The sequence below is a fragment of the Salvelinus sp. IW2-2015 genome, linkage group LG35 (genome assembly GCF_002910315.2).
Source record: "Salvelinus sp. IW2-2015 linkage group LG35, ASM291031v2, whole genome shotgun sequence".
Taxonomy (NCBI): Eukaryota; Metazoa; Chordata; class Actinopteri; order Salmoniformes; family Salmonidae; genus Salvelinus; species Salvelinus sp. IW2-2015.
In genome coordinates, this window is record NC_036874.1 from 1936172 (window position 1) to 1956660 (window position 20489).

General features: G+C 41.6%; 1 protein-coding gene across 1 annotated transcript in view; it reads right to left on the reverse strand.

The window, feature by feature from the left end:
- Positions 1-6054: 6054 nt before the first annotated feature.
- spaca6 (sperm acrosome associated 6) overlaps positions 6055-20489 on the reverse strand; it is a 16181-nt gene continuing 1746 nt past the window's right edge. Inside the window, exons 3-9 of the mRNA XM_070437303.1 lie at positions 16631-16744; positions 11796-11819; positions 11392-11473; positions 10086-10185; positions 9640-9796; positions 9081-9264; positions 6055-6279 (exon numbers count right to left, since the gene is read on the reverse strand). Of these exons, the coding sequence (XP_070293404.1) occupies positions 6174-6279; positions 9081-9264; positions 9640-9796; positions 10086-10185; positions 11392-11473; positions 11796-11819; positions 16631-16744 (767 nt within the window). The 3' untranslated portion in view covers positions 6055-6173. The remainder of the gene's footprint in view (positions 6280-9080; positions 9265-9639; positions 9797-10085; positions 10186-11391; positions 11474-11795; positions 11820-16630; positions 16745-20489) is intronic.

Here is a 20489-nt window from a genome sequence, read left to right on the forward strand (position 1 = left end):
TATTCTATTGAATGAAAGGTTGTTGCAGTTTTACTATGACTTCTGCAGTGCATGGCTTAACTAATCAACTCTCGGGCCCTGGGGGGAAAAAAACATTTTAAAGGCTACCCTGTCGGCATCAGAGAGAACATTTTGTAGTTAAAAAGCAAATTTCCTGCAATTCAAAATATGTTGCCTTGGGGCAGAGATTTTTTTCTTCCAGTTTTAAAGCTAATTTCTTGCAATTTAAAGCTAATTTCTTGCAAGTTTTTACCCAGAAATGGTATTGAGATATAAAAACGGCAGCGTTGGACCTTGGATTACAGCGTTGGATTACAGAGTTGGATTACAGCGTTGGACCTTGGATTACAGTGCATTTATGTTAAAAAATAAAATTTGGGGGAATTTTGTCGTTTTTTAAATAATTGATACTGTGGCGTATCAATATCCCTGCGCATCGCATCTCCCAATTAATTGTATTTTTTAAAATATATTTTTTTAACCTTTATTTAAACAGGGAGTCACATTGAGATAAAAAATCTATTTTACAGGAGAGCCCTGTTTACATTACAATAAAAACAGAATAATGAAACATACACATATATGTGTATAAAACAATATAATTCAGCACACAGTAACAAAAAAAAACATAATTCATAAAAGCAAGAAAAACTATTAAGAACATCATTGTATAATGTTACAGGGTATTATATTGCACCCTCCAAAAAATTGCACAGATCCCTTGTCCAAAATGTGTATAATCTGGCAATACTCATACATTTTCTTCTTCTTCTTCATTTATTTTGTACCTGCGTGGACCCCACTGGTGGACCCCACGCAGGTACATATATTTGAATATCTCGAAAACTTCCCTTACAATTGGTGATGGATCATGAACCCCTACTCACCTCAACACATTCTGGTGCAAGATGTGGGAGCACTAACATGACATTAATTATATGCATAAATAYGGCCTCCCGGTTGGCGCAGTGGTCTAAGGCACTGCATCGCAGTGCTAGCTGTGCCACCAGAGATTCTGGGTTCGAGCCCAGGCTCTGTGCGACCGGGAGGCTCATGGGGCGGCGCACAATTGGCCCAGCGTCGTCCGGGTTAGGGAGCGTTTGGCCGGCAGGGATATCCTTGTCTCATCGCGCACTAGCGACTCCTGTGGCGGGCCGGGTGGAGTGCACGCTGACCAGGTCGCCAGGTGTACGGTGTTTCCTCTGACATATTGGTGCGGCTGGCTTCTGGGTTGGATGTGCATTGTGTCAAGAAGCAGTGTGGTTGTGTTTCGGAGGACGCATGGCTCTCGACCTTCGCCTCTCCTGAGCCCGTACGGGAGTTTCAGCGATGAAACAAGACTTTAACTACTACCAATTGGGGAGAAAAAAGGGGTAAAAAAAAAATATATATATAAAAAAAAAATGATATGCACAAATGATGACTTTGGATTGGTAACTACTACCAATTGGATACCATGAAATTGTGGAGAAAAAATGTCAAAATTAAATAAAAAATTGTCCAAATGATGACTTTGGACAGCTTCAGTATCAATCTAACCATAGAGTACTCCTTGGTGATAGCCAGTGCCGGTCAACACTGCCAGTACAACAAGGGTGGTGATTAAAATGAGTCAAAACATTCTTGTGGTGAGTATGTGAGGGTCTGAATGGTAGCAGTTTATGTCATCACCATTACTCATCACACTCACTAGATGTGGGTTGATATCACTTCTCACTTCACTAACTTCTTGGCTATGTGATATAAATATTATCTGATAAGGTGACATATAAGACGTGACTATCCCCAAACGCGCTGACCGTCTGTGAAAGCCCAGACGCAGAGATGTGGATGGAGGATGCTGATACGAGGGGCTGGGTTTATGTTGGGACCCAGGCCACGGTTCCCAGGCTGTTAGTTGGTCACACAGGGTCTGAGGAGGTCTCTGTGTGACGAAGCAGGAGATCACTTCCCCTGGCAGCTGGTTTAAATTATCCCTTCCTCCCCCACCCTGTCTAGGCCTCCTGCCCTGCGTCTGGGAGGAGTGCTCTCAGCTGGCAGCCCAACCAGAGACATGCTGCTCCCACAGTAATGTGACTAAACTGAAAGATGTGGTCTGTGTGTGTGTGTTTGTGTGTGTGTATTGCAAGTTTGAGGGTCGGATCTATCTCCTTCCCACCCCCACCTCCCCATCAAGGTTTCAAAGTCATTCCATATCAACAGTCACCCACTTTGATATCAATGGAGCTGATGTTCTCAACTCACTGTGGACGGGATGACAACACACAGTGAAGTGCTTTGAGGCCTTGTGAGAAATGCTATGTAAATGTAATCCATATGATCGTGATTCTCATTACTGTCATTATCACCACAACGGCGTCATAATCGTACGAGATGCAGAGAAACCAGTAGATGATGAGGTCTTAGGTGAATCGTGTTGTGATGCCTGAAAGACGAAGACAGCAAGAAGAAAAAGGTGAAATGAGGACAGAGACCAAGCATTGTAAATGCAACTGAAATGGATTTCCACTAGTTTTAACTACCCCTAACTACCACTAAAACAACAACTGCTATGGAAACAATGCTACTTTTCCACCAGTGAGAGTTACGATAAAACCTCCAGGTTTGCCTTCAGAGTTGAGAAAAGGACCATAGACAATGGGGGGAGGATGGAATATCCTGTAAGATTACACCATTTCTCAGAGGTTATTTTTTGTCATACTGTATTTCAACGCTCTAGCTAAGGGAGTTTCTCTCAGGCTGGGGAGCCTATGGACTGTCTGGGAGTTCTTAGGGTTGATTGGGTAAGGCAACAAACTGCACACTCATTGGTGAGGTCACAATCCGTTACTGGAATCATCGAAAAACAGTTGTCTTGGTTCCAACTACACTGATTCTTTTCTATGGGCTGAGATGCTTCTGGACAGGGGACAATTGAAATGACGTAACTTTCTAGTTGTAAATTGTTTTTCTGGTTGAAAAGACGTCAGACGTTATTACACCCAAAATACTGTACATATTTTATCACGACGACATCGAGACGTCTGGGAAATATGTCATATTTTGATTGGTATCAGGTCAGATAACCAGGTAAAGAAGTGTTTTTCTGGTCGCTAAAAAGACATTTAAAAACTTTCTTTTACAATGACCTGACCATGAGGTCTCAAAGATGTCACCCGATGATATAATTGTATTACGACCATGCTTTGTGCCAGTCAAGTTGAAGGAAAGGCCTTCGTCGTTGAGATAAGAAGGGTCAGGCTCCCAGATACAAGACATAGTTGGCGTGTAATGCATGTCATTTACAAAGCATAATCCTTTCCAACGATGCCGGACACACAAAGGCAGCCAAATCGTCCATCAAATAAAGAGACCTTGGTTCCTTCATCAGGCTCATCTGTAAAAGAGACCATGGTCTCAGCTTGACTCCCTTATAAAAGTTAAATAGAATTTGAGGGTCCAGTCCATCATTATCTGTTAGGATAATGCCAAACTGTAGAGTACTGGGAACATCAATTGAGACTTCAAACAAAGCCAAGTTACAGGTTTACCTGATGTGATTACATAAAACGACATTTTCTCTGGTAAAATGACAGTAGAAGTCAGTGATGTGACCTCTGTCAGAGTGATATAGAGCCCATGGGATGGAAGCTACAGGTGTGGTCGAGGCTGGGGCCGGCTCTAACGTCGGGCTGATTTGTGACATACGTATATTCAGCTTTTGCGATATTGGTCACTCTAAGGCAAGGTTAATGCTCAATGATAAAATGCTGCGATCACGTGGTGTACAGGATTGTGGTAAAGTCAATTAATGTCAACAATGAAAATGTAAGTACATATTGAATTGAATGCATTTGATTGAATGATCTTACAGTTTATGACTGAAAGTAAATGCAAGGGGAGCTTGTAAGCAAAGAACCCATCCAACGTGAAGCACAGGGATGGCAGCATCATGTTGTGGGGTGTTTGCTGCAGGAGGGACTGGTGCACTTCACAAATTGATGCATCATGAGGGAGGAAAATGTTGTGGCATATATTGAAGCAACATCTCAAGACATCAGTCAGGAAGTTAAAGCTTGGGTCGCAAATGGGTCTTCCAAATGGACAATGACCCAAGCATCCTTCCAAAGTTGTTGCAAATGGCTTAAGGACGACAAAGTCAAGGTATTGGAGTGACCATTACAAAGCCTGATTCAATCCTATAGAAAATGTGTGGGCAGAACTGAAAAAGCGTGTGCGAGCAAACTGATCAGATCACCAGCTCCCTTTGTCAGGTTTTGCGGCGGAGTCCGCACCTTTGGGGGGGGGGGGGGGTACTGTCACGCCCTGGTCTTAGTATTTTTGTTTTCTGTAATATTTTGGTTAGGTCAGGGTGTGACAGGGGGATGTGTGTGTGTATATTTGTCTCGTCTTGGTGGTTGTATGTATAGGGGGGTTTAGTAGAGTGTATGGGTTGTGTTTGAGTGTAGGTATCTAGGTATGTCTATGGTTGCTGAATGGTTCTCAATCAGAGACAGCTGTCATTCATTGTCTCTGATTGGGAGCCATATTTAAGGCAGCCATAGGCATTAGGTTAATGTGGGTAATTGTCTATGTGTAGTGTTTAGTGTCAGCACTATTTGTTTGAATAGCTTCACGGTCGTCTGTTTGTTGTGTTTGTTCTGCTTCTAATAAAAGAAGATGTCTTTCTATCACGCTGCGCCTTGGTCCATCTGCCTCATTACGAGATCGTGACATTACTAGGATTTGTCAGGAATTGTGAAAAACTGAGTTTAAATGTATTTGGCTAAGGTGTAATGTACTTCCGACTTCAACTGTATATAGTGGACTTCACATTTTGCTATCAAATTAGATTCCACCTTGGTTTCTCCATTAACTCCATAAAATCCAGCCGTGATTGAGAGTCCCATAGGGTGGCACACAATTGGCCCGCATCGTCCGGGTTTGGTCGGTGTAGGCCGTCATTGTAAATAAAAATGTGTTCTTAAAACTGACTTGCCTAGTTAAATAAAGGTTAGTAAAACAAATAAAAAGAGTGTTTGGTCGGTAGGTGGTCAAAAAGCCACAAACCACAACAGCATATCATGAAGTGGAAACTTTAATTCCAGGTTTGATCAAATCCAGAATACACTTCCAGCTAGGCGACCCCTTGATGCATCATCCATTGCCCAGACAACTGAACAACCCATAGGAAAAAAATACACCCTCAACGCCTGTTAAATGGCTGGGTTAAGCGATGAGTCATGTCTGTATATATTTAGACACACACTGAGGGTTTATAACGSCAGTAACGCTTCGCCTCTCCTCAGATCATGTTCCCTCCATCATGGTATGGTCAGTGTCACAATAGTCTCACAACCACCTAGCCAGAATACAGTGAACTAATAATACAGTAATACTCATGAGCCACATCAAGTTGACCATACTGTAGCATAACTTTGTCTGCCTCACCAGGGCAAAATAAAGTTTTATATTAAACACAATACAATAGATTACTTTGTATTTTCTAAATCGCTTAAACCATTCTTTAGATCTATCTTTTTCAACCAATGAAGGGGTTAATTCATACAATCGTTTTAACCCATCTGTCTGTCACAGTTAATAATCAGTTAACAGTTAACAATCCGTGTATAATAATTTTTTGTTAGGGTTAGGGTTGAGGGGTAGGGTTGAGCCGGGATGTGGAAATTAAGCTAAGGTTACGGTAAGGGTTGAGGCTAGGTTAGGGTTGAGGTTTGAGGATTTCTTAATTAAAAACGTCACATTATGTATCACATCGAATCTGTCATAACAGTAGGGGTCTTTGAACAAATAAACGTGTTGAATCTGTCCCATAAAGCATTCACTGGTCTCACCATGCCACAGTATGTGTTGATAATAGTAACCTAATCATTGTCATTATAACAAATAATGTCTTACATCAGGAAAGTAAGGCAACCGATCTTAATGACTCCTGCCTTAAAGCACTGAATTTACAGATATTAACATGTGCTTATCGCCCTCTAGTGGTGAAACCAGCTAAAGACCGATTGCTCTGACCAAACCCAGATATTCTTCACCGTCACAGANTACAGATATTAACATGTGCTTATCGCCCTCTAGTGGTGAAACCAGCTAAAGACCGATTGCTCTGACCAAACCCAGATATTCTTCACCGTCACAGAAGGGAATGGATGAGCGCCATTGGACGTTTTTTATTGCAGTAGATATATCTCCCGCACTGGGCCCCTTGAATGTGGATCGTCTTCAGCTTGCTCCACATCACTCTTCTCCTTCTTTATCGACCACCAGTGCAGAATCCTGTAACAACCAGGTACACAGAGATGAGTTAGTCCAGACGAGAGCTTCTCGATGATATGTAATTGTCATGACATTGCCCTCTTTGGGTACAGCGAGCACCATCCCCCTCTCTCTGCCTCCTACAACCAGGTTGCTGTGGTCAGAGAGGTCGTAAATTCCTAGGGAAGATCCTGCCTCATGGCCACACAGTATAGAGACAGAGTGAAGTTTCATAGAGAACAAAGGAATTTCTTCCACCTCACAGAACTTGAGGTCCGAACAACATTTACGTTCCGGAGAAGGTATAAAAGATCGGTGAAGAATCCAGCTACAAACTGGTCCGTTTGTTACAACTTGGGGAAGCTCATGGGAGACGGTACGGCCACATTACCATATATAACCATATATAAACGCTGTTACCATATACCATATGTTACCATTACCATATACAGTATAAACGCTGTTTATATAATAGCCTCAGATATGAGGTGTACATTTAATTGTTGTATAAGATGAATGAGTGAGGATGATACTGTTTGTAAAATTGTGTAATGTGATTTTGGACTGTTTAATGAAGGAAACTCCAATTACCTTTTGTGTTTAACTAAATCAGAGGACCGCCCATGAGCCCAGTTAGGGTCGGGCATCCTGGGACAGGCCCTTTTCTGCAATTTCCGAATAAAACCCAAACTCTGATTTTCTATCACCAGACCATATTTCTCTCAATCACGAGAGGACAAAGGTTGCAGACCAGCTTACCTCGATAACGAGAGGGCCAAGGTTTGAGACCAGACTGCTGAATCTTTTAACCATCCCACGTGGTTAAACTCTTAGACTATCAATACCGACAGAATAAGAACAAGTCTTTGATATTAATTACTTGTCTGCAGCTAGGAATTCGGTATCATTGAACGCGAAGAACGACAACCGCCGAAACACCTATCCATAACGACATGAATGAATGTCACTCTGAACAATCCACTCTAACCACGACAGAGAGAGAGAGAACGGAAACTCTCCAACAGAAACTAACTTTTCAGCAGAGATCCCGACGACACACTGAGCCTAAATATATATATTGATTGCAATTGTTCCCGAATGAGTGAGCGTTCATGTGCAAAGGATAAGCATTTCAATTGTTATAATTATCAACTCTGTAGTGACTTCTCATCTGACCCCCACTCCCCTTTTGTCTAACAAGCCGCCATGCCGGTTCAGCCCACTAGGGCACATTCCCCTATATTTTCTTGTAACCATATTTACTTTGTTTGTTTGTGTGTGCACTTCTGTGATTGTTTAGTTAGTTAATAAATAAATGATTTAAGACAATTGATGAATGGATGACTCATAGTGAAGACTGGGTTCGTGCAGATTACCAACAATTTACGACGTTTGGAATGAGACTAACGTGAGGTAAAGTAAATAATTCATTAATTAAGAAGACTAATTGATCAGATATGAAAGTATCTGAAAAGTTATATTAGGAAAATTATAACTTTGTAATCTGAATATTTTCCTTGGTGCCCTAGACTTCCTAGTTAATTACAGTTACATGATTAATCAGTTTAATCGCYTAATAATGATTACAGAGAATCTTTGATAAAACTAAGTCTTCAGTTAATGATAGTAAAGACACGACATAATGTAAGCCTATGTCTATACCCATGTCTAGACTAGGATATCCCATTGGTAATATCTGTAATATACACATGACATAATGCATAAATAAAACATTTCTGGTATGAGTGCTGAATTGGGTATGATGGCTATCATATGAGACTAGACATGTGTCATTTTTGAGGGAGAATCTAATATTTTTGGTCCTATAGGAGCTTTAAGTGGCCATATCTTTTCAGGCCCCAAGGAATGAGATATAGTATCACAGTTACATAGCAAACATGAACCTCATTACTGTTCTGGAAACTAGATATGAAAAGATTTGAAACTGCCTGTCCGTATTTGACAGGGACAGCTCTTTCTCTGGTTAAGTCACATTCAGATTCAAACAATCTTTATTGGCAGCAAAAAAGCAATCCAATGCTGTTAAAGCAACATGGCTTTAATAAAGCAATAAGGCCCGAAGAGGCACGGTATGGTGAATATGCCACGCCTAAGGGGTATTAAGGCACTCTCTGCGTTAATAACTGTCTATACTATAGCCTATAGAATATAAATGATTGTCTCCATCTGTGAGGGAGGAGGGATACTAACACTGTCAAAGGTTCATCTGCAGCTCTGTGTATGTGAGCTGGGACACTGACACAGAGGGTATATAGGGTGTATACAAAAGGTGCTATCTAGAACCTAAAAGGGTTCTGTGGCTGTCCCCATAGGACAGGGCTGTTTTGGGAGTGCACGTTTTGTTTGTTGTCCTAGCACTACACAGCTCATTCAAATAATCAACTAATCATCAAGATTTGATCATTTGAATCAGCAGTGTAGTGTTAGGGCGAAAACCAAATGTGCACAGCTTGGGGTTCCACGTTTGGGAAACGCTGCCTTTGAGAAAACGTTTTGTTTGCAGGTTAGAACCATTTTGATTCGAGGTAGAACCGTATTGGGTTCCACATAGAACCCTTTTCCCAGAGGGTTCTACATGGAACAAAAAATTGTTACTGAAAAGAAAAGGAGAGCCGCACACTCTAGGAGCAACATCGTTTCGACAGCCAAGATGTCTTCATCAGGATTCTACCTGGAACCAAAAAGGGTTATTTTACGGGAACAGCCAAAGAACCCTTTTGGAACCCTTCTTTCTAAAAGTGTACTTTGTATGTGGGCAGTGAAGGGTATATCTACAGTACTGTACAACTCTGTTCACTTACCCCAGGGAGAGGAAGAGCAGCAGCAGCAGAGAAGTCAGACAGGCCGTGAGGAGAGAGGGAGGGGGGAGACGGAGGAGGGCAAGGGACCATCCACCAGGCACAGGGACAATTTGGCCCCCCGGAAGCAGTGCCAGATCAAATATCTCCTGCAGCTCACTGTGGCCTACAACCACCTGGGGGATGACTGGGTCAGAGAGAGAGGGGGGAAGGAGAGATAGAGAGATGAAGAAGAGAGAGAGAGAAATAGACAGAGAGAGAGAGAAGACGGGTGGACAGGGTTGAGGAAGGGAGGGGGGATGGAGAGATGGAGGCAGAGATAGAGATGGTGGAGAGAGAGGTCAGAGACTCAGAGCACAGAGAGATAGATAGAGGACATAACAAAGAAAAAGAGAGGAGATACATCGACTATAAAGATATATACAAAGATGTGTGGTGAAGCTCTCTGGCACAAAATGGCCACCTTGCTACACATTGATGGTGAATGGGGAGTCACCACCATACAACACATAGAAAGGAATATGGGACTTGAATGAACGTCTCTCTACAACACTATCATTACCTATGAGGTGGTAGTAGAGTCTGACTAAGGAGCGCTGGTCAGAGTAGATCTCACACTGGTATGTACCCTGGTGTCGCAGACCAGCTGAGGGGATAGAGTAGAGCCTGTCTATCCCTACTGTCACCTCCTTAAACCGATCCACCTGCTGGGTCCTGATCTGCAAGTCAGGGGACAACATGACTGCACAATCTTCTGATCTTCTCTCACTACAAAGGAATCATGTCTAAATGGAAGTTTCAGGAAAAGGGAGGGTTTTATAATATGACTTTAATAATTCAGCTCATCTTTTTGAGAGAGTTTCACATCTAAAGACATACTGTACTTGGGCCCTGATTGTGAGGATTTGTAGTGGGTACTGTATAATGATGGACATGCTAGGGCTGTTATCTCCAACATTGGCACTCTAAGGATAGGAGAACTAGCTACATCCCATAACATCCACTGACCTCCTCTGCAAACCTCCAGACCACTTTCATTTCATAAGGCAGGGGAAAGGGGACGTCACACCTCATCTGTGTCCGGTTGTTCTCCATGACTGTGGTGTTCCTTGCTGTAGACACAAACAACACAGCACAAACACACACGACAACACAACACACACACAACACACACAACCAACAGCACACACACACACACACACACACACACACACACACACACACACACACACACACACACACACACACAACACAACAACACACACACACACACACACCGACACACACACACACACACACGACAACACACACACACACACCACACAACACCACACACACACACACACACACACACACACACACACACACACACACACACACACACACACACACAACACACACACACACGACACACACACACACACACACACACACACACACACACACACACACACACACACACACACACACACACACACCACACACACACACACACACACACACACACACACACACACACACACACACACACACACACACACACACACACCACACACACACACACACACACCGACACACGCACACACACACACACAACACACACACAACACACACACACACACACACACACACACACACACACACACACACACACACACACACACCACTACACCACACATCACCACACACAACACACACACACACACACACACACACACACACACACACACACACACACACACACACACACAGTGAAACCCTCTCACATTGTGGTGAAGCTGTTCTCAGGGGGCAGCAGACAGTGGCAGTCTGAGCCCTCTTAATGATAATATTTAAATACAGCCTCTAGCGGGGTGCACTGAAAGGGATGATATGCTGAACAGCACTGGGTGGATATGAATACCATGGTGTGTGGGAGGGGACTGTCACCTTACATAAAGAAACCAAGGATTTAAAGGGGAGGCTGTCTGTGCAAAAAATCATCAGCCTTCACTGCTAAGAACATTTCAAGGATGAAAGGCACCAAGTGGATGTTTTCACGAGGGGAAAATGCACTTATGTAACATATAGCCTACACAGACAGAACTACATACACAGTCCTACACAGACAGACCTACAAGGACAGTCCAACACAAACGGACCTGCACAGACAGTCCTGCAGAGACAGTCCTGCAGAGACAGTGCTGCACAGACAGTGTTAAGGCGGGTTTAGGATGAAGTCTTTTAACCAGGCATTGGGGAGATGAGGGTATTTGAGGTATGAAAAAAATCGGTGTGAATGGTCAATAGATTTGATGTGGTGGTGTTTTGTTACTCACTTGGACAGTCAAGTGGGAACTCACAGGAGTCATACTGACAGGTGATACAGTTGTAGACATAACCAGAAGCCTGAAAACCTGAGGAACACATGGGAGGAAATGCAACACAGCCTATACGTTTCTAGAACAAGGTAGAATAGAAAGGAAATACCATAGGAATTCAATAGGAAATTAAATATATTTAATACTTCGTATAACATGTCTTAGTATAACTATTTTAACGAACTATTATATTGACAGCAGGTGTTACAACTAGCTTGCTCTCATAGATTGATTCATAGAATAGTTGGAATCTTTTTAACACGTTGAGGCCATAGCTGAGCAGAGCTACTAAGAGTTCATGAGGTTCAACAGGAAGGTCATGTGAGGAGGAACAATTGACGAGGAAACAGTCACTCACCACATGGAGGGAAACATCCAGAAGCTGGGTAGAGATAATATGGGGAAAACAAAAAAATGACAAGAAAGAAAGAAGAGGCAGAGAAAACTATTTAAGCAACAACAACACATTTTTTTTTTACTGATGAACATCGACATGACAAGTTGTCTTGACTTGATTGACATGGCTCAGTGTAGAACCAAGTATATCGTTAGACTGATAAAAGTACTATACAGAGCCCATACTATACAGAGACAGTGGTGTAAAGTACTTAAGTAAAAAATACTTTAAAGTACTTCTTAAGTATTTTTTGGGGGTATCTGTATTTTACTATTTATATTTTTCCCAACTTTTACTTTTACTTCACTACATTCCTGAAGACAATAATGTACTTTTTACTCCATACATTTTCCCTGACACCCAAAAGTACTCGTTATATTTTGACAGGAAAATGGTCTAATTCACACACGTATCATCCCTACTGCCTCTGATCTGGCGGACTCACTAAACACAAATGCTTCATTTGCAAATTATGGAGTGTTGAAGTGTGCCCCTGGCTATCCGTTAAAAAAAAGTGTTTTTTAATTGTGCCGTCTGATTTGCTTAATATAAGCAATTTGAAATGGTTTATACTTTTATTTGTACTTTTGAAACTTAAGAACATTTCAGCAATTCCATTTACTTTTGATACTTAAGTATATTTAAAACCAAATACTTTTAGATTTTTACTCAAGTAGTATTTTACTGGGAGACTTTCACTTTTACTTGAGTCATTTTCTATTCAGGTATCTTTACTTTTACTCAAGTATGACAATTGAGAATATTTCTCCACCACTGTACAGAGCCCATACTATACAGAGTCCATACTATACAGAGTCCATACTATACAGAGCCCATACTATACAGAGTCCCATACAATACAGAGTCCATACTATACAGAGCCCATTACTATACATAGTCCATACTATATCAGAGTTCTATCACTTATACAGAGTCCATACAATACAGAGTCCAATACTATACAGAGTCCCATAGCAATACAGAGCCCATATCTATAGCAAGTTGCCATACTATACAGAGTCCATCAATACAGAGGCCATACCATACAGGCTCATACTATACCAGAGTCGCATACTATACAGAGGCCATACTATACAGAGTCCATACTATGACAGATGCCCAATACTATTACATAGTCCATTACTTACAGAGTCTATACTATACAGAGTCCATACAATTACGAGCCATACTATACGAGTCCATAACTATACAGAGTCCATACTATACAGAGCCATAACTATACAGCTCACTGGTCGTTACATTTTGGTATAAAGACTTTAAAACGGGATTTGTCTTCATCTAAGTCTTCTTGAGTAAAAGGAATAAAGAACAAAAACAAAGGTAAAAGAGGAAGATAATAAAAGGAGAACAAAAAGAAAGGAAGTAAGTAATAAGTGAAGAAAAAATAAATATCCATCGACAAAAGAAAAAAAAAAAAGATAGAAAACAAAAAGAAGAAAGAGAATAAAAAGCAAAATTAAAAGTTAAAAAAACCAAAAAAGAACAAAGGAAAAAAAAGAAAAAAAAAAAGGTAGGGATTGTCTACCATAGTTCTTTATGCCTCGCAAAAGAAGGCCCTATTTGTTAGATGGTAAAAATTGTAAAAAAGCAGACATTGATATCCTTGAGGAATGGTTGATAGTTTTATTCATTCTATTTGGATGGTATACTTCAATACACCCTGTCACTACAAGATACTTCCTACTCAGTTGCCAGAGAGGAAAGGAACCGCTCAGGGTTCACCATGAAGGAACAATGGTGTCTTTAAAACCGTTAAGAGTTTAGTGGCTGTGGTCAGGGAGGGTCACAACATTGGTGAAAATAATCTGTCTATAACAATTGTTGGAAAAGTTCTTGTTGTCATGCACAAAGTAAATGTCCTAACCGACTTCCAAACTATAAGTATTGTTAACAAGAAATTTGCAAAGTGGTTGAAAAATGAGTTTTAATGATCCAACCTAAGTGTATGTAAACTTCAACTTCAACTGTATAGTTTTGGCAAATCAGTTTAGGACCATCTACTTTGTGGCATGACACAAGTAACTTTTCCAACAATTGTATCACAAATTCCAGTGGGTCAGAAAGTTTTAATACACTTAAGTTGACTGTGCCTTTACACAGCTTGGAAACATTCCAGAAATGATGACATGGGCTTAGACGCTTCTGATAGGGCTAATTGACGTCATTGGAGGTGGTATCTGTGGATGTGTAACGGATGTGAAAATGGTAGCTAGTTAGCGGTAACGCGCTACTAGCAATTTCAATCAGTTACGTCACTTGATCCTGAGACTTAAGTAGGGTTTTCCCTGGCTTGCTCTGCTAAGGGCCGCGGCTTTGTGGCGCGATGGGTAACGATGCTTTCGTTGGGTGACCGTTGTTGATAGTGTGCAGAGGGTCCCGGTTCGCGCCCGTGTGGGGCGAGGGACGTACTAAAGTTATAACTGTTATCAGCATGCATGTTCAAGGCCTACCTTCAAAATCTCAGTGCCTCTTTATTGACATCAATGGGAAATTCGAAAGAAATTAGCCAAGCCCTCAAAAACAATCGTAGACCTCCACAAGTCTGGTTCATCCTTGGGAAGCATTTCCAAAGGCCTGAAGGCAACCAGTTCTCTGTACAAACAATAGTATCGCAAGTATATAAACCATGGGGACCACGCAGTTGTCATACCGCTCAGGAAGGAGACGCTTTGTCTACTAGAGATGAACGTACTTTGTGCGAAAAGTGCACTCAATCTCAGAACAGCAAGCAAAGGACCTTGTGAAGATGCTGGAGGAAAAGGTAACATACGCATATATATCCACGTAAAACAGTACTAATAGTGACATACCTGAAAGGGCCGCTCAGCACCAAAAGAAGCCACTGCTCCAAAACCACCGAATTAAAAAAGACGACTACGGTTCGCAACTGCACATGGGGACAAAGATTGTACTTTTGAGAAATTTCCTCTGGTCTGAATGCAAAAAATGGAACTGTATGGCCATAATGACCATCGTTATGCTTTGGAGAGAAAAGGGGGGAGGCTTGCAAGTTTTAGAACACCATCCCAACCGTGAAGCACGGGGCGGCAGCATCATGTTGTGGGGGTTGCTTTGCTGGCAGGAGGACTGGTGCACTTCACAAATAGATGGCATCATGAGGGACGGAAAATTAATGTGGATATATCTTTAAAGCAACAGATTCACGACATGCAGTCAGGAAGTAAAGCTTGGTCGCAATGGTCTTCCAAATGGACAATGACCAAGCATACTCCAAAGTTGTGGTAAAAATGGCTTAAGGACAACAAAGTCACAGGTATAAGTTTCGGAGGAGTGCCATCACAAGCCCTGACCTCAATCCTATAGAATTTGTGGGCAGAACTAAAAAAATCGTGTGCGAGCTAAGGAGGCTACAAACCCTGACTACCGCTACACCACACCACGCTCTGTCCAGGAGGAATGGGCCAAAATTCACCCAACTTATTGTGGGAAGGCTTGTGGAAGGCTAACCTGAAACATTTGATCCAAAAGTTTAAACAATTTAAAGGCAATGCTACAAATACTAATTGAGTGTATGTAAAATTCTGACCCACTGGGAATGTGATGAAAGAATAAAGTGAATAATCCCTCTACTATTATTCGGACATCATTCCCATTTCTTTAAAATAAAGTGGTGATCCTAACACCTAAGACAGGAAATCTTTACTCGGATTAAATGTCAGGAATTGTGATAATGAGTTTAAATGTGTAATTTGGCTAGGTGTATGTAAACCGCTCTGACTTCAACTGTATGCTTGTCATCAAGCAAGAACTAGGAATTTTTGTGGGCATAAACAGAAAACAATAGAGTCAAGCACAAGTAATACACGAGGAAAACCTGGTTTCAGTCTTTTTTTCCACCAAGACAAGTGGAGACAAATTCACTTTTCAGCAGGACAATAAGGACACACAAGGGCCAATATACACTGGCGTTGCTTACCAGATGAACTGAATATTCCTGAGTGGCCCTAGTTAACAGATTTTAACTTAATAGTACGTAATCTATGGCAAAACTTGAAAATGGCTGTCTAGCAATGCATCAACAACCACGTTGACAGAAGCTATAAGAACTTTCAATATTTGCCAACAATCCAGGTGTGCAAAGCTCAGACTTACCTCAGGAAAGACTCACAGCTGTAATCGCTGCCGTAACGGTGATACTAACATGTATTTGACATAGGAGGTGTTGAATATTCCATGTAAATGAGATAATCTGTATTTAATTTCAATACATTTGCAACAATTTCTAAAAACTTTGTTTTTCACTGTCATTATGTGAGTATTATGTGTAGATGGGTGAGAATGATCTATTCAGTCCATTTTTAATTCAGGCTGTAACCATTCTAAATAGGTCAAGGAGTAGGAATACTTTCTGAAGGCGACATATCATTAACTGTTTTACTGTCATTCTATTTACTGAAAAGTTTTTCGAAATATCTACAGTCCACCTTTAACTTAACTTCATATTTTAACAACTGAAACTGTAGAATCTTTGAAAAAACAACGCCTGTTTCTATAAAATGTTTTGTTATTTTGAGCTTTCGCATTGAATTACTCCTTATACTCCGGATGCCACAATATATCAGTGGACCATATTGGGTATAACCGATGATGGCTTAAAATCGATATTGCAAAGGAAATATTTAATATTGTATCCCCCAGAATATCCACATCAGTGAATCCCTATGATTACTTCGATGTCCAGACGCTTCGTAATAAAGTACCATTGCATATGGGCTCTGTTCCACACTAGCATACCACTTGAACCTCTGACCTGCAGAGAAGATGTTTGATGGCGATGAGCAGAGCGACATCCGCCTCGTCCAGGTGCAGGTCGTTCATTGCCTTGGAGAACTCAAAGATGGGGTTAAGATTAAACTCCCAACTGCAGCCTGAGGGGGATGAGGGCGAGAGAGGGAAATCCAGAAGAGGGTACAAAATATGGGTTAAGGGTAAGAGGTCAATGTCTCCACAGAGTATGGCAAGGGTTCCCTACCTAGGGGTTGCACACCAAAGTTTCCTTGAGTGGGTGCGGGACCTTCCTTGACTTCAGTGGGTGTGTGTGTTGTGTGGAATTATTTTATATATGCATATAAAAAGATATCAAATACACACACAAATACCTCCAGCCTGTTGTACTGTATGTATGCTATGTATGCATGTATAGAACACACACAGTACCAGTCCAATAAGTTTGATCACCTAACTTATTCCAGGGTTTTTTTTCAGTATTTTCTACATTGTGAAATAGTGTAAGATCATGCAAAACTATGAAATAACACACACATGGACTCATGTAGTGTGCAAAAAAATATAAAAATGTTTTGAAATTCCTAATGTTAGCACTGTGCCTTGATGAAGCTTTGCACACTCTTTGGCATTCTTCTCAACCAGCATCATGAGGTAGTCCAGCCTGGAATGCATTTCAATTACCAGAATGCGCCTTGTTAAGTTACAGTAATTTTGGAGGAATTTTATTCCTTAGTGAATTTGAGCCAATCAGCTGTGTTGTGACAAGGTAGGGGTGTATACGAAAGATGCCATATTTGGTAAAGTCCATATTATGGCAAGAATAGCTCAATAAGCAAAGAGAAAACGACAGTTCATCATTACTTTAAGACATGAAGGTCAGTCAAATGCAGAACTTTTCAAGAACTTTGTAAGTTTTCTTCAAGTTTTGCAGTCACAAAAACCATCAACCATTCATAAATGAAACTGGCTCTCATGAGGACCGCCACAGGAAAGGAAGACTGAGAAGTTACCTCTGCTGCAAGAGGATAAGTTGATTAGAGTTACCAGCTTCAGAAATTGCAGGGCCCAAATAAATGCCTTCACAGAGTTCAGTAACAGACACATCTCAACACATCAACTGTTCAGAGGAGACTGCATGAAATCAGGCTTTCATGGTCAAAATTGCTGCAAAGATAACCACTACTAAAGGACCCAATAAGAAGAGACTTGCTTGGGCCAAGTAAACACAAGCAATGGCATTAGACGGTGGAAATCTGTTCCTTTGGTCTGATGAGTCCAAAAATGTGAGATTTTTGGTTCCGAAGTAGGTTAAGCGGGATGATCTTCGCATGTGTTATTTCCACCGTGAAAGCATGGGGAGAGGTGTGATGGTGCTTTGCTGGTAAACACTGATTTTATTTTGATCAAGGTTACACTTAACCAGCATGGCTAACTACAGACTCTGCAAGGCAATATGCCATCCCATCTGTTTGCGCATTTGTTTTTCCAGAGAAATGACCAATACACTCCAGCCTGTGTAAGGGCTATTTGACGCAAGGAGGAGAGTGATGAGTGCTACATCAGATGGAAAAACCTGAATGAGTAGGTTCCAAATTTTGACTAGTACTGTATAAAAAACAAGCTTGTAAAATATGAGGAAGATGCAACTGAAGCACACGGGGAGATCTTTTGGTTTTGTTTCTCCATGGAATTCAGAAGCTGAGCTACAACCTAAAGTGGAGTCCAAGAAATTGGACCTTGCCTTGATTAGTAATCTTGTGTGGTGTGACTGTCGCTTTCAATTAATCTATTCACTTTTTGTAAAAGAATTGTATATTAAATTGAGGGTTCAAATAAAATTATAGTATAAAACATTTGGGGAAATTGGGTATAACTTCATTTTCCTTATCCATTATTATCATGCATAGCCTACCCTACAATATGTTATGATCTGTGTTAAACGACATGGATTGCAGGAATGAGCTTCAAAAACAACAAAATGACCTTTTTTAATTTAAAAGGGGGCCATGAGGAAAAAAGGGTGGGAAGACCGCTGGAGTATGGGGTACAGAACAGGGGGAGTGAAGGTGAGCAGCTTGTTTTGACTGGATTGCAAGTTTGAATGTGGATCATAATACATCTCAGACAAAAAGGAAAGATGATGCTGTACCTGCTTTGGCAAAATCTCCTTGTTATAACTGAAGGTCTTCAGGAACGTGATGCTCTCAATGGCAGGGTTATATCTCCGCGTGTTCCATGCAGCATGATCTGCAGAAACAAGGCCACATCAGTGACAGGGGATCAAGTGAGAGACATCCTGCAAAGTAGATATATCTACTTGACCTATTGAGACATGTGATCCTGAAAACCACATTAATGATAAGAGCAGACAGATTTACCCTCCTCCCAGTGGTCTTGACAGAAGTGAATTATTATTTTTTTTATTTTTTTTTAAATAGGCGAAAGAGTGTTTAACCATGGGCAAAACAATATCAAGCGGCATTTGTTATTACTGATTTTACCACTTTAACAAATCAGTCTGAGAATAAATGAGGGGAAAAGAACGGTAAACGGTGAGGAGATAGAGTAATACACTAGAAAACCATGACTCACCTCAATTGGTTGAGGTCTTCAGCAGGGCATCTGGTCCTCCTCTGGTGAGCTCTAGGAGCCGGCACTGCTTGCAAAAGTCCACTATCTGCCTGGACCGACATGAATGGCCAGCTCGGTGAAGTGGGGCAAAAGCGCTGCTGCCGCGCCCCCTGTTCTGGGGGTCCTACTCTGGGGCCACGGCTGGAAATTAGATGGAGACAAGACGGTCATAGATGAATGAATAACAAATTTTCAATAAAAAAAAAATTAACACCTAATACAATTGCAAGAGATTTTCACATGTGCTCAGAGCTGCAGACCTAGCCATAAAATGGCTAGATGACAAAGTTAATTTTCCCAAAATTCAACTAGTAACAATATTTAGTGCAGTATTCTTGGCTACTGTCCTTTGAAATTGCCGGAGGTGTTGTGTATGTTGTGGCAATGCAGAAAATGTTGTATTCCACCTCCATATCAGATGAAGATTTCAATACCCATCCCTACATTAGTGCACTGTCAATCAAGCAAAACTGTTTAAGATATCTAGCATGCCATATCTTAGTAGCTTGCGCCTGTGGCGTCACAAAAGGATTGGGACCTCAGTAACCAATCACCGTGACTTGGCCGAGTCGAATGAAACGATGCCGCTTGTGCACTGCTTCTGCATGGCACCAGCTTTCTCGATCATCTCCCAACTGCTCGGGGCCAGCGGGACCACCTGCCGGCTCCGGGTGGGGGTCACGCACGGCAGACCGTGCGTGCAGTCTCTTCCTCAGTTCCTTTTCATTTTCTTCCACTCGGATGCCTGCTCCTCTGAGAGACGCCTGGGAATGCCAGGAAACATCAAAATCAGCACAGTAATGACAAGTAGGAAAAGGACATACTACATAAGTTTGGGAGGTCCATTTCAATGATGTACTATAAGCTTTTTATAGAGCTCTTGCCAAGCCCTCCAAGTCAGTATCTATACTTTTAATATTAGTGCATCTTCTACTGTTTTTTAGCACAACCGCGTACATATCTAGGGTAAAAAAAAAAAGCACAGGTGTTTGAGAGATGAATGTGTATATAAAAAATAAAAATGTCCTGCCACAGGGAACTGTAGGCTCAGAGACAATCACATTGTCCCAGCATGCCCGCTTCACGGCACTTGCCGCAGCGGCACTGTAGGCAACTTGCGGCGGCATGTCAGATGTCGCATCTCACAGCCGGCCTGTTGTTCTTGCACGAGTACATGGGCGCTCTTGATGAAACGCTGCGGCGGAAGAAGCCCTTGCAGCCCTCGAGCTCAGCACGTTGTAGTGGAAGCCTGAG